The following is a 26,925-nucleotide window of genomic DNA, read 5'->3' as shown; positions in this document are numbered from 1 at the left end:
TACAAGTAAAGCTAAACAGAATATAGAGAAAAAGTTAAATATTTTTCGTCGCTCATTTCTGAATGTGAAAATAATTTATTATATAATGTCTCTACACATAGTGTGAAATAATTCAAGCCTTTGTTCCTTGGAATGTTGATGATTATGGCTTACAGTTAATGAAAATCCAAAATTCAGTATCTAAGAAAATTGGAAAAATACAAATTTTATACAGAAATGTCAGACTTCTGAAAAGTATATTCATTTGTCTGAACACATCCTAAAATCTGAAAAGGTTCAACGTAATTAAAACTTCTGCAAGGCATTGTAAATGTATATTATGACAATAAACTGGAGGATTTATATCACAGCAAACTGTTCAGAAGGTGTGTTTACGAACGTGAAAGAATGCCTGCAAAATTGCAATATCCTGTATCTGGAAAGCCGCTGTCACACCATAATCTTGCGGGTTTGGGAAGATAAAGGAACCTCGGTGTGTCGTGACAGATTATAAGCTGCATGACAGACAGCTCATACTGTTTGTTATAGATGAAGTTTGAAACAGCAGCCACACAACGATCGATCAATGTGTTTGACTGTTCGGTGCAGTTGTGCGTCACCCCGCCTGTTGCTGTGGATGGAGGAGGCTGTGAGTTCACACCCACATTCAACAGGCACCGACTCATAGCATGGTTTACGCACAGATTGGAGAGCGGTCCAGAGCGGCTGCAGACAAACATCGAGGAAGATGGGGACTGTTTAATTTGCGCGCAATGGCGCCAGTGCGCAAATCCCATTCTGCCAATCCAGATATGCGCTTCAACAGGTAGATTAAAGAACAATAAAATAAAATAAATAAATATATATCTTTACTGCATTCGGACAAAAGCAGAAGAGGATGGGGACGCCACACAACGGATCCAACGTAACGTCGAATTATACCAACCAGTACGTGCAGCCGCCATGGCGCATCGCTCTCTGGTCGGTTGCGTACAGCTCCGTGCTGGCGGTGGCCGTCTTTGGAAACCTCATCGTCATATGGATCATTCTCGCCCATAAACGCATGAGGACGGTGACCAACTACTTTCTGCTTAACTTGGCCTTTTCTGACGCGTCAATGGCCGCTTTTAACACTTTGATAAACTTTATCTACGCTGCTCACGGAGACTGGTACTTTGGCGAAGCCTACTGTAAATTCCAGAACTTCTTCCCAGTCACATCTGTGTTCGCAAGCATCTACTCCATGACTGCAATAGCTGTGGACAGGTGGGTCTATGGAATACAGCATGAATAATGAGTTAGATCATGAATGCCACAATGCACACGCATATATATATATATATATATATATATATATATATATATATATATATATGCGTGTGTGTGTATGTGTGTGTGTGTGTGTGTGAGTGTGTGTGTGTGTGTGTGTGACAGTATGAGCCCCTTAAACTGAATTACGCTAGGCTGTACCGGCGGAAAATTAAATTGAATTAGACTAGATTAAGGCTCATTTATTTCTGTTATTTAATGCCTGAAGATACACTGCACTTGTTCTACTTGTGTACTTAAAGTTAGTTAATATCTTATTCTGAATTTAAATTAAATTCCCTGATTGGTTTCTTTGTCTCTTCATTTCTAGTAGTTTCCATGATGTTAAGCTTCCAGTAAAGGACAACATGTTCCCACATTTTGTTATATTACATCACAAACTAAAATTTTTTTTTATTGGGATTTCTGTAATAGGCAAACATAAAGGGCTGTACAATTTGAAAATCTAAGGAAACTGATTTAGTTTTTTTTATTATTTTTTTCACAAAATTAAAAAACTGAGGCATGCAGCTATCTGAGGCATCTACACAATTATTTACTATGATAGCCCTAAATAATATCATGTCCATCCAGTTGCCTTCAGAAGTCACATAGTAACTCATATAAATCCAGCCGTTCCATGAAGGCTTAAGAGGTTTGTTAGGGAACAGTGAACAAACAACATCATGAAGACCAAGGAAAACACCAGACAAGTAAGGGATAAACTTATGGGCAAGGTAAAATTTTAAAAACAATATTGCAAACTTTGAATATGTCAACTGAAAATGAAAACAGTATATTACAAATATAAACCTACCAGGTAACGACTGTCCACCTACACTGACAGGCCAGTTAAGGACAGAAATACATCAGAGAGGCAGCAAAGTGGAGCTTCAGAGATCCACAGGTTAGGTGGGATAATCTCTTGACAGGACAACCATCAGTTGTGCTCTCTAGAAATCTTTAAGGACTTTATGGAATAGTAGCAAGAAGCAAGCCATTGTTGAAATAAAGCCATTTAAATTCCAGTGCCATGTAACCATCACAGCAGACATATGAAAGAACCCCCTTTGGTCGAATAAGACCAGATTTTTGCTTTTTGGTCTACATGGAAAACATTATGCTTGGAGCAAAACTTACACTGCATGCAATTCCAACAGTAACACATGGTGGTGTAAGCATCAGCCTGTGCTTTTCTTCAGCTTCGACATGGAAGCTGGTCAGATCTTATTAGCAGATGAATGGAGCTAAATACGAGGCATCCCTGAAGAAAACCTGCTGCTATAGACTTGAGACTGAGGCAGAATTTCACCTTCTAGCAGGACAACAACATTAAACAACAGCCAAACCTACAGTGGAATGGTTTAGATCGAAGCATACTGTATACTGTATACACTTGTTAGCATGTTCCAGTCAAAGCCTAGACCTAAATCCAATTTAGAATCTGTGACAATTCTTGAAACACAGATGCTCACCATCTGCTCTGACTGACTGGGCTTGAGGTATTTTGCAATGATGAATTGATAGCAATTTCAAACCCAGTGTAAAGATAGTAGAGACATACCCTAAAGACTTGCAGCTGCAATTGCAGTAAAAGGTGGTTCAACAAATATTATGTCAGGTGGGCTGAATAGAAAGGCACACCATACTTTTCAGATTTTTACTGAAGAATAAAGTTGAGAACAATCACTTTTCTTCTTTCCATTTCACCATTATGCACTACTTTGTGTGGACAAATTCTATTAAACCCCAATTGATATTTGTGGCTTTAATGTGACAGAATTTTGATTTTTTTCAAGGGACCTTTAATCAGAAAGTGAAATTGGATCTAGGCATGTGGCTAATGGTTCATTTTTTATGTTACATTGTAATTAGACTGAATCAGTAGCTTTGCAAATGGGAGTTTTTTCCAGTATGTCAGAAAAGACCCCAGCGCCCCCCGGAGGGTTTTCATGCTCTAAGCCTCTTGTTTTCTATCACATGCAGTCATTCCTTTTTTCTCTTTCACACATTCCTTTTCTGTTCTTGCTTCTTTGGCTGTTTCTTTTTGCCCTGTGGTTTCCAGTTATTTGGATATACAACACTTTCAGCTAGGCTTTAATCATTGAACCATCATATAGCATAGGATGTAAATTAGGGATTACATGTAGGAAGGATCTAGCCACCGGCTGAACATGAAGAAAACAATAAAAACAAGTATGTGGGGAAGGAAGAGCAGTGTGCTTAAGTTTGCATGTCAGAGTATGCTGTGATATTTTGTAAGGTGTCTTCTCTGTACAATGCTTCCCCTTGACACACAGACAAAACAATGCATTTCCTCGGGCAAAGCTCATTTTGGCTCCTCAACGGCAACTTCCATGCATTGGTATTTTTGGCCTGAAGTGCCCCTTGAATCTCACAAATTGTTTACTGAGAAAGAGAACATTGCCATGACCTAGCCTACATGATGCAGATGTAACCTCCGGTCATGCTTTCCCTAACCCCAGTATGGTGCTGTCTCTGCTCTGATGTCTTGAAATGGCAGAAGCCACGGTTCGCATCATCTGTGAATTTTTCCTTCCTGCTAACCCTCTGCAGGCAATCGTATTTTCATGTACTGCAGCAAAAGAAAGACAGGTTTCTGTGTACAAGGTGAATTGACAGCAAGCGATCCAACTATTTATCCCAAGTTATACACATAAATGCCTAGTCAGATTGAAAACATTGCATATATAGAAGGACAACATCCATTAAAATGGTCTTATTACTCTTTTTAATAAACTTTGCTTTAACTGAATGCCAAATCATCCATAAAAAGAGATACAGAGATGCTTAAATGTTACTAAAACTTGGCCACATTTCTGCATAAATGTAGGCTTAATTAGAAGCATTTAAGAGATAATTAAAAATAAATACATACTGAAAATATTAAGAAAACCCATCTTAATGTTGCTTAATTTCCTTATGTAGAATGTAATGTATAAACAAGCACCCATAGCAGTTAAAGTTTCTGATGAAAGCTAATCAGTCATGCGTATCCATATGCGGCCGTGGAGAACAGTTTCAACTCATATGCTCTGCTTGCTTCAGTTCCCTCCACAACCTCTCTGTTGGATTTAGGTCAGGAATTTGACTTGGCCATTCCAAAACATTAACTTAATTTCTCTTTATCTATTCTTTTGTAGAACCACTTGTGTGTTAAGTCTTATGTTCCTTCTACATAACCCACTTTCTGTTGAGATTTGTTTAAAAAATATTCAGTTTTTATCTTACTAAGATAATTTTGAACTTTTTTTTTTTTTCCAGCAATGCTGCCAAACTACCCTTGAATAAATCAAGCATAACCCCAAACCATGATACTACCATTATGAATTTCATGGCTGGTATTGAGTTTTCTGATTTTCCAAACAGAACACTTTAAACTCTGTACTTTTTACTATCTCACTAGTTTTGGCAATGCTACCAAACTGTCTTTGGCTACACTAAGCTTCCTCCCAAACAGTGACACTCAATTCGTGAATCTAATAGATTTAAAAATTTTTTTTTTTCCCCTCTTGTGATAAACAAAACACTATAAGGCAAAATGTTGTACTTTGGCCTAGTCTGACAACAAAAGTATTTTTCTTAACATACGTCTGATATGACAAGCAAACACTTTGTGATCAGTAGTAGCTTTTATGGTGTTTTATTTCTGTGATGTCGTTGTTTTTGCTGTTTTACACCTTAGCTGTGTTTGCCATGCCCAGTTTGGTCCTGATGGTAAGTTCATGTATATGTATTAACATTAGTGGAAGAAATAAATGTAGTGTGAGGATGAGCGGACGGGGTTAATTGAGGGTGTGGTCAGGAGGACTAGGGAAAGTTGCAGCTAGCTTAATTTGACATATTAAAACATGGAGAGCGAGCAGAGCGACGCTGATACTTTTTCCATGGATTCTGTTTTTGAGATGGAGAAATTTTCACCCCCCTCGTCACTGGAAGTTGAGGGAGACTTTGTGGAGCCCAGTGGGCCTGAGCCTTATCAGTTCAAGCAGGTGGCTCGAGGCGCTGACTCAGTGATGCCCGAAGCCGGCGCTTCCGAGGCATTGGAGTATAGAATGGGTGCAGTTTCTAAGTGGTAAAGTGATGTTAGCAGCATCATTGGCCAAATGGGCTAACGTTCAAAGCAGCAACAAACTTTCATAAAGTTTACATTTACATGCAGATTTATATTATCTTTCAAGTAAGGCATAGGATCTAATGTCAGTCAGTCAGTGATTTTCTGTACCGCTTATTCCATAGTGGGTCGCGGGGAAGCAGGTGTCTATCTCCAGCAGTCTATGGGCGAGAGGCGGGGTACACCCTGGACAGGTCGCCAGTCCATTGCAGAGGATCAAATGTATAAAGCATAAAAGGCTATGATCAATGCTCGCAATTCTATCTCCTGATCCGCTACGGGGGCGTGTGTCTGAGTGAGATGGTTTTATACCCGAACGTGAGGCCTATGACATAGACATGTACCAATCTGTGCTGTTTGAACCAATAAGAAAAATTCAACTGCAGTAGCCTCCATTCAACCCAAAGAGGGCAGCGGTAAGATGGTTTAAGGACAAATATTGCAAATTTAAACAAGTTTTTATTTACTTTAAAAAATACAACAGTAACAAAGATAGCTCCCTTAAGGCCCAGTTTATTCAGTTTATCTGCATAAAAAGGTGGGGGTTTAGTTCAACTTTAAGGAACCCAGATCTTATAAAAAATGGCAGTTTGATTCTAAATACACTATTTCATCTTTTCAGGCCTGGGAAAAAACATGATTATAATCATTAATATGCCTTCAGGACAGCTACCAAACACAGCTGCATGTTTAAATTGGTCCCCCACTTTACCTAAAAGTAAATGGGTAGAGGTCAATTTCAGGTAAGGTTTAATGAGTAATAAACCTTCACGAGTTTTGCATAATCATTACGTTCCAGAACATTTGGATCAGAAATGGGAACATTACTGCAGTATTCGCCACTGTGAAAATCCAAACCAGGGTTGATTCCTGATTCCTTTAACTGATTGCAAAATGTTTGGCTGCTTGTAGGTTGAGTCTTATCCAACATCATTTCTGCTAGTTCCATGTCATGTGGCGATCAAACATCTACATTAAAATTTTACATCGTCAAAGGCAAACATATGCGTTCAAAACTACTTACTAAGTTGCTTAATGTATGAAAATTATTTTCCTGCAGCTTAAAAATAACCTGTATTTGTGTATGTGTGCATCTGTGTGTGTGCTTGTAGGTATATCTGCTTTTTCTTTCCTGAGGTGACTCTGGCTCTGCGTGACAGCCACTGTTTTATTCAGTGACTTCAAGTCCATCAAATCAGCAAACGTTGTCTTTCAATCTTGGCTCATAAGCTATCCTCCTGCAACTGCTTGAGTAGGCATCCAACATGGGGCCGGTGTAATGCACTACATTTCACACAATTACTTGTGATTGGATGAAGCATCTTTACTGTTATACCCCAGAGGGCTGCTGTGGTGACAAGGAAGGCTCATTTTTTACTTTCTCAGTGAGAGTAAATTTACAGCTCTGAAAGCTTTTCGATCAGCAATTTGAACATCATGCAGCGTCTGGAGCGGGGTTTATGTAACTGGTTCTTTTTTAGTGTTTCAGCAGTGGTTTGAATGGAATCTTCCATTAATTTAAATGAACGCTGTGCAACACTGCTTCTGCCAACTGTGATGCAAAAGATTAAGCATTGCTTTAAAGTAGGTTCTAGAGTTATTACTCATAAAATTGCAATTTGAATTTAATGAAACATTTACAATGGACATTACAAATATGACAACACAACTTACATATCCAACAGTTCCTTCATTCTTACGGCTCAATGAAGCTGAAGTAAAACTAGTACAAGAGGTCAATTCACTCGGTCACAGCCTTATAAAATGACTTCCTTTACTGACTGTTCCTTTTTTAATTTCCTTCTTTATGATTATATAATGTTTTTTACACAGATTTCTTATTTCCACTACAATGTAATTTCCTTTTGTGGACTTTAAACATCAAGTTCAGTAAGAAAAAGTGTAGATTAAATCCATGAATCAATAATTAATCATTTTGTTTGTCCAAAAGCAAAGATCGTCTTTCAAACTGCCAATCTACTTCCTGCAGATACATGGCCATCATTCACCCTCTGAAGCCTCGTCTCTCAGCAAAGGTCACCACGGGAGTCATTGTCAGTATCTGGAGCCTGGCAGTGGTTCTGACCTTCCCTCTGTGCTATTTCTCCACCACCCGAGTTTTACCCCACAGGACCATCTGCCACGTCGCCTGGCCTCGCAAGGAAGATGACCCCTTCATGTGAGAAGATATCATTTCAGAAAGAGTATTTGCTTCTCTCCATAAAACTTTCAGAGGTTTCCTCTTGAGCTATAGTGGTGGCCGAGTTAAAGGGATGGTTTATGAGTGCTTTCCCTCTTTTTATTAAACTGTCAGCGAGAATGTAATTGTTTTGGAAATGATGACATAACAGCTAACAACTTCTTGTCATTTGTTTATACTGTTAAAAATGCAGAAATGCAGTTCGAGTGCACATTTCATTGTGATTTTTTTTAATCCACAGAAGGTCAATATCATAAAAAACAGGCTTAAATTTATATATACAGCACCACTTTTTAAAATGAAAAGATAAATGGTATTTTTTGTAACCTTCAACAAGGTTGTGTCACATACCTGGCAGAATGTTTGCTCAATCTTTTATGAAATACACATAGCTCATGTAAATTCTTTAGTATCTTGGCACCAACCTGGTTTTAGGCATTGCCAACAATTTTACAGTAAGGGCTGTAAATGGCTTTTGGCTGTGCTTTAAATTACCCAGCTTTATCTATACCAAAATGCTAGTTTTATGTGCATTGGGGATCATGCCCTTGTTGGGAGGTCCTTTTGTGTCCAAGTTTCAACCATCTAGCTGTTAATTTGAGGAAGAACTTTAAGACGGCTTAAAATCTCCTCGAAACTGGCTTTGGAATGAATAAAACATGCTGACATTAAGCTTCAGGAATGCTGTTATCAAAGTCCCCACCACTATTGAAAATGTGTGGACTATACGTAAAAACTGTACCAGGAAACCATCTCATTTAATTTAGAATTTAGAAGATTCATCAAATATCCATCTACAATTAAGCCAGATGCATATTGATTGCTAAAAAAAGGTGTTTGATCAAGATGCAGCTTACAAAGGGACAATTAATCAAATATTAGTCAGGGTTTGTGGACATTTTTAAGCCTGCAACCCAAGAAGAATGTATGTAAATGTCTGATCAGGACTGTAACACAGCAATGTTAGCTTTGAGTGCAGTAGTTTTTAAGGGGCAACATAAAAAAAGATAAATGTGGGACATGATCAATTGTGTCCCACCTGCCAGCTTTTCTTGGTTGGCTAGCTAAATTGGATTACAGGTTCTAAAATGGGAGCTAAGTTTAAAAGGATTTTATTTGCCCTGTAGTAGTGCAGTCAGTGATTGCTTTAAACTGAAACTCATCAAACCGTAATGGCAATGGATTACCACAATGTTTTAACATGACATTTTTTATGTTCTACTAAACCCTGTGCCATTTCTTTGCTTTCTCCTCAGATATCATATTATAGTTACAGCTCTGGTGTACGTGCTGCCCTTAGTGGTGATGGGCATCACTTACACCATCGTGGGGGTGACATTGTGGGGTGGTGAGATTCCTGGAGACTCATCTGATAATTATCACGGACAGCTGAGAGCTAAAAGGAAGGTAAGTAAGCAAGCTAAATAGGGGCTTTGCTTTGGGATGAAAATGAAGCATGACCTTCAAAGTGCAGCGCAACATCTCAAAGCTAAGGCGCTGCAAACTGGGAATAAATGTGAATAAATGTGTTTATCTGCAAGCAACAAGCTTTCATATTGCAACCTGCTCTTCTATTTTTTAAACATAACATGAGCTAAGATCAAGATGTTTAGAAATAATATTTTGGTGTTTATTGTTCTTGGAAAAAATGAAAATTTGATCATTCGGTGTGGTTCAAGCTTGCAGACCAATTACGCAGTTCTCTTTACTGTACCTTTGGGATTTGGATTTAAGCTTACGTGTCTGTGAGTGCAACTGCTGTAGCTGATAGCATTCATTATGTCAAGGAAGGAAATCCCAGAACAACTATAAATCAAGCTGACAGTTTCATAGCCTATTTTGGTGCTATAGTTCATGAACATCAGACCTGCAGATAAAGACATGAATACAAAGCATGTTTGGTAGGGATAAAAGTTACAGTGCTAAACTAATGAAATTTATTTCATTGCTTAAGATGGGTTATTTAAATAAAGTAGTTACTACGTAAGCTTTTTGTTACATCAGTTGGGTTCATATTTCTTATGTAAAAACATTAAGACTTTATTGAAATAAAATAATTTTTTTTAACACCGAGTACATTCTAGGCTTTGATTGCTTCAAATAAATTAAACATACAGCATGTCAACGATTTTCAGGGATATTAAAAAGAGCTTTATTGTAGAAGACTGCTAAAATATTCAACAGTGCAGGCTGCATTGATCAATGTTCTCACTTAAAAGTCAGAACGTTGGCTGCAACATAATACGGTGATCATGAATGTTTGATAGCAGCAGGTATTGTTCTGTCAACATTTCAGTGAAGAAAGCCCTAATTTAACATTACACAACCTTTGTGATTGTCACTTATTATCGATGCAACTGGACAGGCCCAAGCTCTGAAAACCAACAGTGTCTTCAGGGTTTATGAGTTTGACTGCATGTCTAGCACTCTGGCCTTTATCCTGAGGAGCCAACATCTACTTACAGACATGTCTTCACACTGGAACTGTTTGCCACTAATACAGAGAATGAACACATATGGGAAAACTCTTAGGAGGAGGACTTAACAAATTTGCTAGTTTTATGTCTTAAGGGACATGCTTTAAATAGGGTGAGAGAAAAGCAGTGCATTAAGCTTTATGAATATTCAGATATGAGTAAATCCATTTCTTGCTGAAACATTGTAATGTCTGAAGAATTATATATTTAGCCAACAGAATGTATTAGGGACTGTGTTGTAGGCCGACTCACATGGCTTAAGTTGAAGTCACAATAAAATTTTAATTATTGAGCTGCAAAAAGGGGTAATACTCAAGAAGGCCATAAGTCATCAGCCAATTCTTTTCATTTAAACAGATGTGATGTCAAGATGCTAATATAGAGTCATGTGAAAAAATTAAAACACTACAATAAATATTCAGTTCTTTATGAAGAACTGTTTGTATATCGATGTCAAATCTCCTTTTATTATCTCTGGAGAAGAAAGTGATTTATTAGCACTTAAACAACAACAATTAAACATTAAAAAAATGTAAAAGACCCTACCCCATAATAACTAATGTTACATCCTTTGGCTGAAACTTTAGTCCGGCCTTCATTTTTTTGTATTAGAAAACTAAAGTATCCTTCTTGCACATCTCTGATAAATAATAAGACTTCAACAGTCTTAGGCCCTGTCCCAATACTCGCACTTCCACCCTTGTGTCCCTGAATTGCGTGTTCCCGTTGATGGGTCCGAGTGCGTAGTGTGTCCCAATTCTCCAGTGGTCCTTAGCCCCGCTCCCTTTGTGCCCTCAATCCACACATCTAAGCGGACTACGCCGAAGTATATTACCCACAATTCACTGCTGCAGATGACGTTCTGAGCAAAAACCAATCACAACCATCAACGTAACCAGCCATCAAATCAGAATAATAAGAACTGCGTAAACTTTAGACAGCAAGCCGACAAATATTTTTTATTACTGGTTTTCCAGGCTCAACATTGTAAGAAACCACTGGGTTCAGAGTGAGTCTGGGCAGTCAGTAGGCCAGAACACTGAAGTTACCTTTCAAACAAATACTGGCGCGGCGAGAGTCTGGTGTATAAGCCTCCTTCGCTTCCTGCACTTTCTTCTCCTCATAACAATTGCTTGTTGCAGTTTTAAATAGTTTTTTTAGCAGCAAGACTGAAAACAGCGCTGGTTCCCGCCCTTTTTGATGTTGCAGTTACGGTGCAGAGGTGCAAGTCGATGATAATAACCCCTACTGTCCCAAATTTCCAATTTTGCACGCTTATAACCTGCGCACTTCAACCCCTACATGCAGTTGTACAAAGTAAACACTTCATAGAGGGGCGTAGGGTGTAGTGTGGGAATTGGGACAGGGCCTTAATCTGATTACCTGCTGTAGGTCCAGTGATGTCATTTTTGAGGTTTTAGAAACTTATTCTTCATCTTGCTGTCTGCTTTCAGGGTGAACTTGTTTGGATTGCCATAACTAGGCATGTTGGTAGTTGCTATGAATATCCTCGACTTGTAAACCTTTCTCCAGACAGTGGAAAGGATGATTTCAAATTGCAAATCCTCTATACATGCATACATAGACACATACATAGACATTTTTGCCTCTGTCTGTCTGTCTGCACTTGGGTCCGCACCAAGAACCCCTTCCTGACACAATCATAATGTTGCATCTTCAAATCCCAGTAGATTACACAAACTGTCTTTTGGGCATCTGAAGCTATGGCCATCTCAATGCATAAAATAAGTATTTTCAGTTATACAGAAGATATTAGAACAACTGGTAAATTGGTAAAATCCCAGAGGACACATAACAGTCATATTACAAACAAAACTGCTTAAGCAGCAATCAGCTAACCCTCATACTAGAGAATATATATGCGTATATTTGATTTACAGAAGGTAGACCTCTTGAATCACAGTTACAGATGTCTTCTAATTGTATCAGGTTTGGTTAATCCCCTAGGCAATGCTCAGGGCTGATGCTTAATATTTCAAACACCAGGTTCATCATAAGTTTTAAGTCACCTAGGCTGTGGACCATGAGGTTTCTCATCATGAATGTTGGCAAAGATTTGTCAAATTTGACAAACAATGTGCTCTAACCAGACCCTTCTCATAAAGGCCTCAGGAACAAAACAAAGGATTGATGCTATCTCAGCATGGGAGTGATTGAAGCTAAGCTGTGGTCTTTATGTAGAGCCAAATATTTTCAAGTAGATTTAGATCAGATTTAGCCCGAAACCTTAATATTTATTTTCTTCACTTTGGTACAATGCATAGGACATCATTAATCATGAAATGTAGCATATATACATGAAGTTGGTAAAAAAAAAACGGAGGACACAAAGTAGTATTTCATGGCTGTTTATAAGACTGATTATTGACCTAAAGTTTTTCAGATAATTGTAGACGTGGAAAAAGACATTGCAGTACATATAAATTATGATATAAATTAGCAAATGGTGGTGAAATTGAGGTAGCACTGTTGCCTTGCAGCACAAAGGTTCCGGGTTCGACTCCTGGCCGGGGGTCTTTCTGCATGGTATTTGCATGTTCTCCCCGTGCGAATGCCCTGCAATGGATTGATGACCTGTCCTGACCCTGCCTCTCACCCATAGACCAGTCCAGATGGGCACCAACTCCCCACTATGGAAGAAGTGGTATAGAAGATGAATGAAGGGTACCCCTTGTATAACTGTTTAAATTTGCTTTCCCCTTAAAATAAGTCAAGAGACAGCCATTAATGTCTAAACCGCTAGAAACAAAACTGAGTACACCCCTAAATGAAAATGTCTAAAATGTGTCCAAAGTGCCTTTATTTTGTGTGGCCACCATTATTTTCCAGCCCTACCTTAAATCTACTGGGCGTGGAGTTCACTAGAGTTTCACAGGTTGCCACTGGAATTCTCTCCCATTTCTCCATATAGACATCACAGAGCTGGTTGATGTTAGAGACCTTGCTCTCCTCCACCTTCCCTTTGATGATGCCACACAGATGCTTAGAATGGTTTAGGTCTGGTGGCATGTTTGGCCAGTCCAGCACCTTTACACTTAGTTTCTTTAGCAAGCAGTGGTCATATCGGAGGTGATTGGGGTTGTTATGTTGGAATACTGCCCTGTGCCCTGGTTTCCATGCATCATCTTCAGAACAGGTTTCCTTCTGGGACGAGAGCCATGCAGACCAATTTGATGCCGTCTGCAGTGTATAGTCTGAGCACTTAGAGGCTGGCCCCCCAAACCTTCAACCTCTGCAGCAATGCTGGATGCACTCATTCACCTATTTTCAAAAGACAACCTTTAGATATGACGCTAAGCACATGCGCTCAACTTCTTTCCTCGACCAAGGCAGGGCCCGCTCTGAATAGGACCTGTCCTGTTAAACTGCTGGATGGTCTTGGTCATTGTGCTGCAGCTCAGTTTCAAGGTGTTCGTAGTCTTCTTAAAGCCTAGGCCAGGAGTCGGCAACCTTTATTACCCAAAGAGCCATTTTTCTTTCTCTTCCACCAAAGAAAAATAGTCTGGAGTCGCAAAAGACACAGCTAATAAACCTATTATTTTACCTGTTACAACAATAGAATTTCACAAGCAGAAGTGCAGTGTGTGTGTGTGCAGGCCTACCTTAAGATAAATTAAACACTGAACTACAAAGGCATTTTTAAACTCTGGAGCCGTGGGATGCCAACCCCTTGTCTAGATCATCTTTATATAGAGCAACAATTCTTTTTTTTCAGATCCTCGGAGAGCTCTTTGCTATAAGGTGCCATATTGAACTTCCAGTGACTGGTTTGAGAGAGTGTGAGGGCAATAACACCAAATTTAACACACCTGCTCCCAAATCACACCTGAGACCTTGTGACAGTAATGAGTCACAAGACATCGGGGAAGGAAAATGACTAATTGATATATGTGTGTATATATATATATATATATAATTAATTAATATATATAAAAAGTATATAATTATATATATGTGTGATACATTTTTCACAAAAAATCTGAAAGCAATGTGTTGGTCTATCACATAAAACCTGATCAAATACATAAAAGCCTGCAAGGCACCATACAGGGCCAGAACCTTTACCGGCTTTTAGCTGCTTTATGTCTCCAAAAATTATTGCTTGTTTCACCCCAGTTTCCATTACTTTTATATACAATTGTTGTCAGGGTGCTCATTGCTGAGAGGCTGGGCAATAATAAGATCAATAAGTAAAAAGGAATAATTGTGTGCCTGAAAATGTGTGTGCTGCTGGTTGTGGAGAGGGTTTCTGATTTAAATCTATTTTGTGTAAGAGGTATAGTCCAAACAGACTTACTACTTTGGTGTATAAATTAGCTCAGGATCTGAACACAAAATGGTTAACAAAGGAAAGAACATCTGTAGGCAATGGCAATGCTGTCATGTATCACCAAATAAGCTGACTCACAAGTTTAGGTTTCTAATGTATTCTGGACTTGCAGTTAACTCAATAAATTAAATCGTAAAGAAAAAGGAAATTTAATTACTGCTGAAGAAAATCTGTTTTTACATAAAATAGTTAAGCAGTCTGCGATGGACTGGCGACCTGTCCAGGGTGTACCCCGCCTTTCGCCCATAGACTGCTGGAGATAGGCACCAGCTCCCCCGTGACCCAGTATGGAAGAAGTGGTAGAAAATGACTGACTGACTGACTGACTAGTTAAGCAGTCAAAATGATTCACGTTTTGGGTAAATGGTAATCTGTGCACGGTCTCAGGTTTCATATTCCTTCATTGATCACCGTGTTTTTCTAATTAACTCTGTGCTATTTTGCCAATTTATTAAGACCTTGTGGCTCATTTACTTGAAGGGAGAACATAAAGTGCGTTGGATAACATTGATCACACCGTGTCTTTTAAACCCGTTTTAAATAACGTGACCACATGATTGACATTTATAGCTTCTGCACAGTTGTGGTATTATTAGACAAAAGTACGTCTTCAATAAATATAGTTTAGGAAAATAAAGTGTTTTCATAGAAAGTGAATACTGAGATATAGAGTTGAGGCCAAAATTATTTATACCCATGGCAGATTTAGATTAAAAATTATTTTCAATCAACCAAAAAGTTTCTTTCTGATGGAAAATCGACCTGCATATTTCAAAAGATAAAGCAATGTAAAATGAATGTATCCCCTTGGCAGTTTTCATTGGCATTACATCAAACAGACCCTGAAATGAACAAAACATGGCAAGGCATAAACAACAGTAATGAAAACCCAATATATCATGACAATATAATATTACAATTATAAAATTACTACTAAAACGACCCCAGTTGCAAAAGCAGCACAATGTAATATTTTATATAACTTGGACAAAAGGTCAAAAGAAGTTAGCTTTATATTTGGTCTCTAAATGCCATATGGGTTCATTGTACAATACTATTTGGTAAGGAGACATCATTGCAAACAAGAGGTGATAGGGCTTTCACAATCATAGCCTCATAGTAATGGAAAAAACTGCCTGATGAAATCAGGTCAGTCGTTAATGACTTTGTGGAACAGAATTGATCAGCTTTTATTTCTCTGTTTAATGCTTCTTTCAGGCATTTTGTTACTTGTTCTATGTATGCACTGTGGCAATAATGATCTGTGTGCACAGAACGCCTGTTTCACAAAACTATTTTGTGAAGAACGAGTGACTTTGGGGCTTCTTGTTTGGAGAGAAATTAGGGTAGGCAGACTTAGTGTCTGTTTGTGGCACTGTTGCTCTGAACCCCAGCAGTACACAGACTCAGTAGCGCTTTGGTCTGAATACCAGCATCACTATGCTAACTAGTTTACTGTGAAAATGATGAAGATACATTCAGAATGCATAATTTTGTGTGCTGAAAAGTTGAAAGTTTGCCTAAATGTTTGTGGTCAGGAGGTTAGCTGTATTAGTTAGTTCTCACTAAATCACTGCTCAGTAATTGGTTTACATTGTTTTCATCTGAATTATCTTTCCTTTCAAACTTTGTATAGGTTTATCTTTTGCCATTATCTCAGTGGCAACTAATCATTTAATCATTTTCTGCAAAATTCTATGAGAATGCCCATGTTGGTGCAGTGATGAGTCAGTGTGTCACAAGATAGGAAAATAAGCAGGAAAGACCTTAAATGGCAGTACAAAATGTTTGATTTTTTTTGCATAGTCATGCAGCCAGAACAAATTGTAAACCGAAACTAATGTATCAGGTCAGTGATTGACAACAGGGTTTGTTTGCTTTTAGGACAGGGTGTAACCAAAAACAAATAGGCTGCATGGTCTTTGTAGCCAGTTCCAAAGGAAATACTGAATGACTCCTATAATCAAAAATCCCTCACAAAGTAAATGCAATTATGTTGCAAGATTACCTGCGATGTAAAACAAAACAAAACAAAACAAAGAACAAATTCCATTTGCTTTTTTCTGTTGTATTTTCCTTTGCTGACATGAAGCAAAAGAAACCTCGATCTCTTAATATTTATTCTCACTGATGTTGAGTCAAAAAGTCACCTTTGATATAATTGACTCTGCCACAATGCCACAGGTGGTCTATTTTAAGCTCTCCAATCAAAATGTCATTATAAGAGGAATCTTAGAACTAAGAATGAAGAATCAAGTCTTTATGGTGGTCTGTGTTGGAGTTTTGACTGCAAGCATCTTTGTTTGCCCATTATCTTTCAGATTAATCTTGCCCTAGTATGACTGTGTGGGCGGAATATATTACCTTCAAAAGATAATTATTTTTTCATAAAAATTAAATTGCTGAGTCACTGCCTCAGTAACACCCACTATAACGGAAACTTTCTAATCCTACTCACAGGTGTCAGTAAATGTCTACAATTAAGTACACAAATGTATGAATGATTTGGCTTAGGTCTGTTCTCTACAGGAAGCGTGTTCTAAGGGCGAGGTACAGGGGTTGGACAATGAAACTGAAACACCTGTCATTTTAGTGTGGGATGTTTCAAGGCTAAATTGGACCAGCCTGGTAGCCAGTCTTCATTGATTGCACATTGCACCAGTAAGAGCAGAGTGTGAAGGTTCAATTAGCAGGGTAAGAGCACAGTTTTACTCAAAATATTGAAATGCACACAACATTATGGGTGACATACCAGAGTTCAAAAGAGGACAAATTGTTGGTGCACGTCTTGCTGGCGCATCTGTGACCAAGACATCAAGTCTTTGTGATGTATCAAGAGCCACGGTATCCAGGGTAATGTCAGCATACCACCAAGAAGGACGAACCACATCCAACAGGATTAACTGTGGACTCAAGAGGAAGCTGTCTGAAAGGGATGTTCGGGTGCTAACTTGGATTGTATCCAAAAAACATAAAACCACGGCTGCCCAAATCACGGCAGAATTAAATGTGCACCTCAACTCTCCTGTTTCCACCAGAACCTTTCCGTTGGAAGCTCCACAGGGTCAATATACACGGCCGGGCTGCTATAGCCAAACCTTTGGTCACTCATGCCAATGCTAAACGTCGGTTTCAATGGTGCAAGGAGTGCAAATCTTGGGCTGTGGACAATGTGAAACATGTATTGTTCTCTGATGAGTCCACCTTTACTGTTTTCCCCACATCCGGGAGAGTTACGGTGCGGAGAAGCCCCAAGGAATCGTACCACCCAGACTGTTGCATGCCCAGAGTGAAGCATGGGGGTGGATCAGTGATTGTTTGGGCTTCCATATCATGACCTTCCCTTGGCCCAATACTTGTGCTAGATGGGCGCGTCACTGCCAAGGACTACCGAACCATTCTTGAGGACCATGTGCATCCGATGGTTCAAACATTGTATCCTGAAGACGGTGCCGTGTATCAGGATGACAATGCACCAATACACACAGCAAGACTGGTGAAAGATTGGTTTGATGAACATGAAAGTGAAGTTGAACATCTCCCATGGCCTGCACAGTCACCAGATCTAAATATTATTGAGCCACTTTGGGGTGTTTTGGAGGAGCGAGTCAGGAAACGTTTTCCTCCACCAGTATCACATAGTGACCTGGTCACTATCCTGCAAGAAGAATGGCTTAAAATCCCTCTGACCACTGTGCAGGACTTGTATATGTCATTCCCAAGACGAATTGACGCTGTATTGTCCACATATGGAGGCCCTACACCATACTAATAAATTATTGTGGTCTAAAACCAGGTGTTTCAGTTTCATTGTCCAACCCCTGTATCTACATGGGACCAAATTATTTACTGATATGGTTACATGAACTACTGTTCTTTGCAGCACAAACTACAAAAAAAAAAAAAATCTAAAATAAAATAAAACAGTCTATTTGTAAATTTTTTATCAATGTGTTTAAAATTTAAACTGCATAACACTTTTATATTAAATCTGTATTAGTTTAAGTGTCTATCTGTATGAGTTTAATCTGTATTGATGTAGTGTATGTAGTTACTTTTCGGTTTTGGAATTTTTCTTCTTATGAGAACATTTAATCTGATGAACCTTAAAATCCAATGCTAACACAACACTTCAACAACAAATTGGCTCTTTACTGGATTTTTAGTATTTGTCCTTCACGGGGACAGCTGCAAACAAAAAAAAGTAGTTAAACTGATGGTGGCATAGCAAATGTCCATGCTTTTGGTGGACTGAAAAGTGCAGGCAGACTAATGGGGTGGACAGTGTGGGCAGCCAAGCAGACTAGCTACATTGGCAGCAGTCCTGAATCCAAGAGATAAGAGTTCATTTTTATGCAAAGAAACACAAAAAAATCTTCACTGCACAGTTAAGCTCCACTGAGTTCAGTGTGCCACCCAAAAGAGTTTAACAACAATCAGGAGAAAAGGGGTGAGCAATCCAAGGATGATATCCTGCAGGGGCCAAATTGATTGATAACTGCAGCTCCGGAAAACAAATACCACACCCCTGCACCATCCCTGAGTAGCACAGAATCACAGAAGCTGAAGCATGGAGACCCTGGAAATATACCGCTGTGATTGTGATAGTATATCTTCCCCAACATGGTGAAAGCATTTTAGTTCTGTGGTGGTCTATCTTTGCTTCTATTCAGTGCATTTCAGCTAACAGCAGCAGCTTCAGACAGCTTTAAGTCATTCTAAACTTATGTCTAAATATTTTTTGCAGGTAAACAGTGTATGCAAGGGACAAGGCAGAAAAAGTATACCGAATGACTTTGATTATCACAAATTACTCACAAAGTAGATGCAATTATGTTGTAAAATTACCTGCCTGATTTCAGCATAAAAGAAATCACTTACAAAAAAAAGCCTAATAGACATTATGAGAGTACCAAGATGTGATAAGATTAGGTAAAAATGCCTGAACTTCAGGGTATCACAGTATTTGCACCAACATTTTAAACTATTTATTTTATTGAGAAAAGCAACAGACATTCTAACTGCTGCAAAAATGATATAATATGTTCATTAATACACAATAAGGCTCAAATTATTTATTTTTATCCCTGGCAGATTTAGGTTTAAAGTAATATTTAAATTTTACCAGCATAGTTATTCTGAAAGAAAGTAATATTTATGATTTTATTGGCCCTCCCAGATTCCTGACTAGATTTCCATAAAGAATCAGTGGAGGGAGCTAAAGATTAAGGTGATTTCATGGAGGCCATCTAACCTCAAAAACATTGAGCTCATCACCAAAGATAAATTGTCAAACTACCAGTGGAAACTTAAAAAAAGCAAGTCATCAATGATATTAAGATGGGCTATATAGCTGTATAGCATTAAAGATTTTCTTTATTGACTATTGAGAATGATATATATACATATAATTTTCAATGTGTCATTTTTATTCATAAAATGTAAATAAAAACAGATATTTTTTTGTTCTCTAATACTGACATCCCTTTTATAATGTTTAAACAGGTTTTGATTCTCGTCCCTATCTTTCAGAAACAAACTTCTTGCTGAATTAAAAATATTTAAATCTAAATCTGCCAGGGTAGTTTTGTTCATAACTGTAATTAAAATGTTACATTTAACATTGATTTGTTGTTATTTTCATTTTTGATACATAGAGTTAAGCAAAAATATTGAATAAGTACCTTCTATAATTAGTAGTTGTAAATTGCTCCAGGCTGCTCTTTACTGACTAACAAAGTATAAGAAGCTGATTTTATGTGGGTTTATTAATCGAGCAATCAGCTCAGGAAGAAAGCTGGCATTCTGCTGCTTACCAGACATGCCTCCTGAGTATTGCCAACTAAAGTAAAAAAAAAAATCCATTCAGAAGCATCAACATAACTGATAAAACTGTTTAGGTCCCATAACCTGCTCTGTCTCAACACATTGCAACACGTTGTGTCCTATATATGTTAAGAACTCCAATTAATGCCCATAAACTGATGAGACATGTAGCAGCACTCCAGATATGTGATCCTACCCAGTTGTCCAGTCATAGACCTTATTCATTTGACAAAAATATGCTGAAAACTGAACTTTTTCACCCTGAAGGTCCCATCCCATATTGCCAAAAGCTGGGGATACAATACACAACAAGACTAGGTGTTCTCACTAATAGATTGTTTTTTGTGTCACAACTAAAAGACTTCAGACACTTAACAACCGGACCTGCTTAGGATCACGGACTACAGGATTTATCTGACCAGTTAAAGCCAACTGTGCACATCAAACTATCGCAGAAACTCTCACCAGGGTGACAGTTTGAAGGAACAAATATACCAGTAGGTGATGGTAAAGGAAGCTATTCTCAGAACTCAGATAAGTTATATTTCCGTTACGCTATATATTACCTATAAAATGATTTAAATGCAATTTAGAATACTTTAAGTTTATCCCACAAGTGAAAAGGATTTGGTTTGTGTTGACTTTATCTTTGTTATACTCATGGTGAAAGTCTGGAACTTGCATTTGAGGTTGTGAGTTTGTGTGTTTTTAAATGCCTGTCAATGTTGGCTTTAATCTGAAAGTGTCATTATTTCTATCCTAACAGACAGTATAATGTATGCCCGCAAATACACACAAATAAGTTAATTCGATTTTATTCAGAAATGTCAGTATGTTAAAATAGGTCGAATGTATGTATAAATTGATTGTTTTTTTCAAGGCCCTCGTCTTGAATATTCTTTCTTTCTGTGTCTCTTGTTACCAAATATATTTTCAGAATCCCAAATTTGCCTTTCTTGTGCACAAGGGAAAATGCAGTAGCCAGTCATCAACCAGCCATGAGACCTAGCAGTATGCAGCAACAGATGGGGGAGGGGTGCTGCTGTACTGCTCCATAGAAGTGGTGAAACCACTAGCCAGTCCCAGACTTTCTCTGGAATTTTATCAAGCAGAGTTTATTCTGCAGGAACGGAATGATGAAAAATAAAATTTTTGAAACTTTTTTTTTTATTATTATGGTATATACCTTGATACCAGTAACTGGCCAACTCCTGTTGAATACAGTTTGTTGCTTTATCAAAAAGGAACTTTTAAAACATTGTCAAAGAAACCAATCGTATATTAGAAATATTGTGCCATGTGGCTTTCTGCTCAATTTAAGCTAGTTCACAGAACTGTAAAGCTAGACTTCAGTTATAAAACAAAACAATTGCCGGACACGATGGTGGCACAGGAGTTAAGTGCACAACTGTACGAAGGCCTTGATCCTCGAAGTTGCTGTCACGGGTCTGAGCCCTGACCCATTGACGTTTGTCACATGTCTTCCCCCTCTCTCCACCCCATTTCCTGTCAGCTTAGTTTCAAAGAAAATTAAGGAAACATAAAGGCCACTAGTGCCTAAAAAAAAAAGCTAAAAAAAAACCAAATGTATGTTCTCTTTAAATCATTTTGCATTTCAGTCTGGGCATTATGGTTTATACAGTGCCCCCAAATTTTATGTGAAATGATAAATTTACAAAATTTTCTTGAATCCACGTCTTTCTCGTCTTGTCTCTGAGAGCTTAATCAGAACATTCAATTGTTACAAATTGTTACCCAGACTCATTTTGGTTCCAAGTGGACTAATGAGTATTCATTTACTGCATTAATGAAGAAACATCAATCCAGTGATGTTCCAACCCTCCAGACTGCGCTCTAACCATGCACAAAGTTAGGGTATTAAAAAAGTCATTAGTATGTCAATTACATTAGTTTTTGTTTTTCTAAATTAGAGTCACAGGAAAATGTGTCTTTATGTTTGCAAATGTCTTTCCACACTCCCCTTTCAATTTGCTTCCCTCCTCCCAGCAGTGATATTAAACTGATTTATTGCTGTTTCTTTCAAAGGTGTGCGCTTTTATCTACAGCATAATTTAAAATGTTATTGTGAAGTTTGTGTCTGCGTTGTTTAGGGGAGCAAATTGACAGAAAATAGTGAAGCTTTATTAACATTTATATGTGCCAACTGAGATAAAAATGAAGGATTTTGATTTGTTCTGAATGCAGGCTTGAATATTTTAATCCTATAGTGCCACTGTATTAGTAATTTCTTGTATGTTATCACATTACAACCACAAACATCAGTGTATTTTATTGGGAGTATTTTGTAACAGACCAACACAAAAAGCACACAATTGTATGAAAAGAAAACCACACTAGATTTAAAAAAAAAACAAACAAAAAAAACTAGCAGATTCTCCCACCTGAGCTAACCAACGACTCAAGTCCAGGTACTCAGTGTGTACCTTGACATTTAGTAGAAGATCATTTTATGGTAGATTCTTCTCAGACAAAAGGGTCAAAATGACAGCACTGGGGACCAGGCAGCTGCTTTCAGCTAAATTGGATTTTTCCATCTGTAAACAAATGTCAACTTCAGTTGAGAGGCGCAAATAGAATCATGTTCTGTATTTTTCAGAGGTATTTCACTAAACACCATGTAACAGCGTTTCTGTGCCAGCCTCCTATACAGAGAAAATTGGCATGAATATATATATTTAAAATAAATCACTGACCTCTGGTCCAATGTTTCTTTTTTTTCTCTTCCATGCTCAGAGTGCACTTACCAGCTGGTGTTTTGTTGTGAGACTATTTCATATTTGCATTTAGGAGATGTTGCTGTGAAGCACCAGCATGAGTGCAAACATTAACCCTTGGTGATAGTGATTGTTCAAGAGTGTTTTAACAAACAATTAAAGATTTTTTTTTTTTTACAAACTAAACTTTTTTTTCTTCCTTTAAAAAAGCATCATTAAGGTGAATCAATTAGGAGGACTCGTTTTCTCTTCACAGAGAGCACTCCAATGAAGTGTGAGTGCTTATAATTTTACAGAAACTGGGTGTCATAGTTTGGTTTCTTGTTGGACCAAGAACTCCAGAAGCGCGAGGTTTTCAGGTAAGATAAGTCTTTATTATCCATGGCAGGACACAGACAGGGTGGCCAACACATGAGATCGCACATAACATAACATAACATAACATAACATAACATAACATAACAACATAACATAACATAACATAACATAACATAACATAACATAACATAACATAACATAAGGAACCAGCGGGGAACAACGGAAACAAACGGGCTTAAATACAAAACTGAAGAGCAGGGGGAACCAATGACAAAGGTGACAAGACAATCAGGGGAAAACACAGAAACGTTGTGGGCTTGGGGTGCAGGGAGACAGAAAACAAAGGACCAGACCAAGTAATATAACAAAAACACAAACTCAAGAACTCAAAACACAAGCTGGTATGACATAGCCCCTCCCTTTAAGGGCGGATGCCCACAAAACAAAAACAAAACAAACATCCGACCAGGGTGGGCGGAGGGGGCCTTGGAAGGAGGGCAATGGTTCAGGCGGCCGGCCCGGAGGCCGTCCCTGGCAGATCCAGAGTTCAGGCGGCCGGCGACGTAGGAGCAGGCGATCAGCAGGCCAGCGACATAGGGGCCGATGATCTGACGGCCTGCGGTGGGACCAGGAGAACCCACGGTGGAGCTCCGAGACGCAGTGCGGAGACCTCTGGAACCCAGGCGAATGGTGCGGAGACCGCTGGGACCTTCAGTGAGGCCGTGGAGATCTGCTGAGGCACAGCAGGCGGAGAGGGTACATCCACGCACCCCTCAGGGACATGAACAGGAAGTGGAGACAGGTCCTCCACGAACTCCTCCAGAACGGGAAGGCAATTCGTCCTCGGAGCCCTCCAGGACAGGACTGGGAACAGGAGCAGGGAATGGAGGCAGTCCATCCTCGAGCCCCTCAAGGACAGGAACAAAGTGTGAGGGCGGCTCGACTTGGGACCCCTCCGGGACAGGACCAGAAACAGGACCAGGATATGAAGGCGGTTCATCCATGAACCCCTCCAGAACAGAACCAGGAACCGGATCGGGGTTTGGAGGCTGTTCATCCATGAATCCCTCCGGAACTGGACCAGGAACAGGATTAGGAGTTGGAAGCAGCGGCTGATCAGGGTGATCAGGAGCTAAACCATGAGCTGAAAACCTGCCTCCAGCTTCAGTGGAGAGGCAAGCAGAGGCAGGAGCAGGAGGCCTCCTCATTGAAGCGGCGATTTCTCCCCGGGCCCTTTGTCGCTCGGTCTCGATGGTGTGGTGGATCCGAGGATCAGGAAAAAATTCCTTCCTCGTCTCGAGCCAGTCTTGGAGGCTGCCAGCTATCTCCAGCCTCCTCCATGGGGAGTTGGGAGAGGAAGCAAGGTGGGTAAACAGTTTTATGAGGACTTCACCTCTCTTAAATTCCCTCACCATTCCTCCCGCTTGGTCCCGTTGGATGGTTCCTTCTGTCATAGTTTGGTTTCTTCTTGGACCAAAATGCGGGGAAGAACTCCTGAAGCTCAAGGTTTTCAGGTAAGATGAGTCTTTATTATCCATGGCAGGACACAGACAGGGTAGCCAACACATGAGATCGCACATAACATAACATAACATAACATAACATAACATAAGGAACCACCATCATCTCCACTCCTCACCCAGGAATAAACTTGCTTTCATTTTTTTTCTTCCAGAAATCAGTTAATGCTGCCATTTGTAAAAAAAAAAAAAAAAGCCTCTTTTTACTTCGAAGTATTTCTACAATTACAGCCTTGTTTGATAACATTAAAAACTGTGCAACGTTCCAATAATTTAAATGTTTTCATTAACAGATTTCAAAGAGGCTAATTATGGAAGTTCCTCCCAGCAGGAAACGGTAGCAGTTAGCAAAACACATGGGGGGCTAGAATAGTACTGCACAGTTAAGAGACAGCGAAACGTTAGAGTTTGTTAATAAACAGAGATAAAACTTTATTCAAGTCTAATTGAAGTCTGAATGTGGGACGTAGTTTGTATTGTAAAATTTGCATACAACTGTTCAAACAGAGGACTTTAAAATGCTATCGAGGTTACAGAGCATGTGATGATCTGCCCCTGCTGCAGTCTGATACACTGGATTGCATCAAGTCTTCTGCCTGTGGAGATGAGAGGAGAGGCGCTGACATATATGATTAAAAGTTACCCTCGACATGGTAAAGTTCTGAATAAACTCAGTCTCTGTAAAGTTGTTAACATCCCTGCCCCACCATTGCTGGCTGTGTGTCAGCATCCAAACAGTTTGTTGTTCTGAATTGGCAGTCAGATCTCCCTAAAACAGCACAATAAAGAGTTTCACCTTTTCTTCACGTGTTTCCCAAACAGCACCCGCCAGCAATAAATGGCTTCTTTTGTGCACTTAAACCATAACACCTATTTCTCCGTATTTACTGGTGCGCCTGACAACGCTCATATTGTTCTTATGTGCTTGCGGGTCTGTTTGGAGACGCGAAATTTTCAAAGTAATGTGAACAACCACACAAAAAAAATCAGATTCCTATAAATCTGATTTTGATTCTGATTTTAAAATCTGAAATCAGATTTGAGCATTAAGGCCTGCAGTGTGAACGAAGCCTATGAAAACACTCCTAAACCTTGTGGAAGATGTTTACAGAATAGTTAATATTCTATGTTATTTTTGCTAAAGAGCTCGTCTTCCTAGAAAAATCTGCTGAAAGTTGATGGAAATCTTGGTACAGCAAAATAAAAATGGGAAAAACGGATACCTACTATGCAGTTAGATTTAAACAAATCAGAGCACAGATGTGGCAGAAAGTAGAACTGATCCTCTTTTCTAGCAACATTTGCTGGGGACTTGCACGAACACTTTCTATAATCAATCAAATCGTCTAAACTGTGTTGAAAGGTAAGATGCTGCTTTCTGTACATTCAGGCTTCAAACGAATGTCTGTGTAGAATAGATTATTCTTAACATGCAGAGATTACGGGTGATGATGGGTTGCCAGTTTGAACCCCCTCTCCAGCCATATCAGTTGTTGGGCAAGACACTTTACCCACCTTACTTGCTGATGGTGGTCAGAGGGTCCAGTGATGCAGATTGTATGGCAGCCCCACTTCTGTCAGTCAGCCCAGCTTAACAACTGTCAGCGTATGAGTGGGTGAATGACTGATTGTAGTGTAAAGCGGAGTCCCCGGACTTGATGAAGCTCTATACAAGTGTGGGCCATATACCATTAATAAACAGAAGTCAAATGAATCAGTTCAATAAAAAAGATCAGTGCAAATCGCACAATAACATAAAGGAATCTCTGCCCCACTCGGCTGATTGGTGGGAGCAAACCTGGCAGTCCTGAAGGGAGGAGGGGTGAGGGGTTGGTGGGGGGAGGTGAGGGAAACCAAGGACCTATTTTGCATGTATTAAGATCAACAGGATGTAATCAAGGTCAAGAAAGATCAAGTTTTTTTTTATCCTGATAGTAAATCACAAATTAGTTAATCATTTTTTTTTTATCTTCAGATGAATCAGTTACAAAGATGAATCACACCATTATTTAAAGGTTATGCAGTAAAAACTACCGCAACACTCAGAGACACACTTCTGAACACAATTTCTCCCTC

At 39.0% G+C, this 26,925-nt stretch overlaps 1 protein-coding gene across 1 annotated transcript in view; it reads left to right on the top strand.

Moving 5' to 3' along the window:
• The first annotated feature begins 633 nt into the window (after positions 1-633).
• The window catches only part of tacr3a (tachykinin receptor 3a), a 48,220-nt gene continuing 21,928 nt past the window's right edge, over positions 634-26,925 (top strand). Inside the window, exons 1-3 of the mRNA XM_047364399.1 lie at positions 634-1,245; positions 7,413-7,601; positions 8,879-9,029. Coding sequence (XP_047220355.1) covers positions 878-1,245; positions 7,413-7,601; positions 8,879-9,029 — 708 coding nt within the window. The 5' untranslated portion in view covers positions 634-877. The remainder of the gene's footprint in view (positions 1,246-7,412; positions 7,602-8,878; positions 9,030-26,925) is intronic.

This window comes from Girardinichthys multiradiatus, chromosome 5, assembly GCF_021462225.1.
Source record: "Girardinichthys multiradiatus isolate DD_20200921_A chromosome 5, DD_fGirMul_XY1, whole genome shotgun sequence".
Classification (NCBI taxonomy): domain Eukaryota; kingdom Metazoa; phylum Chordata; class Actinopteri; order Cyprinodontiformes; family Goodeidae; genus Girardinichthys; species Girardinichthys multiradiatus.
Note: the sequence above shows the minus strand (reverse complement) of the source record. Positions and strands in the feature narration are given on the sequence as shown.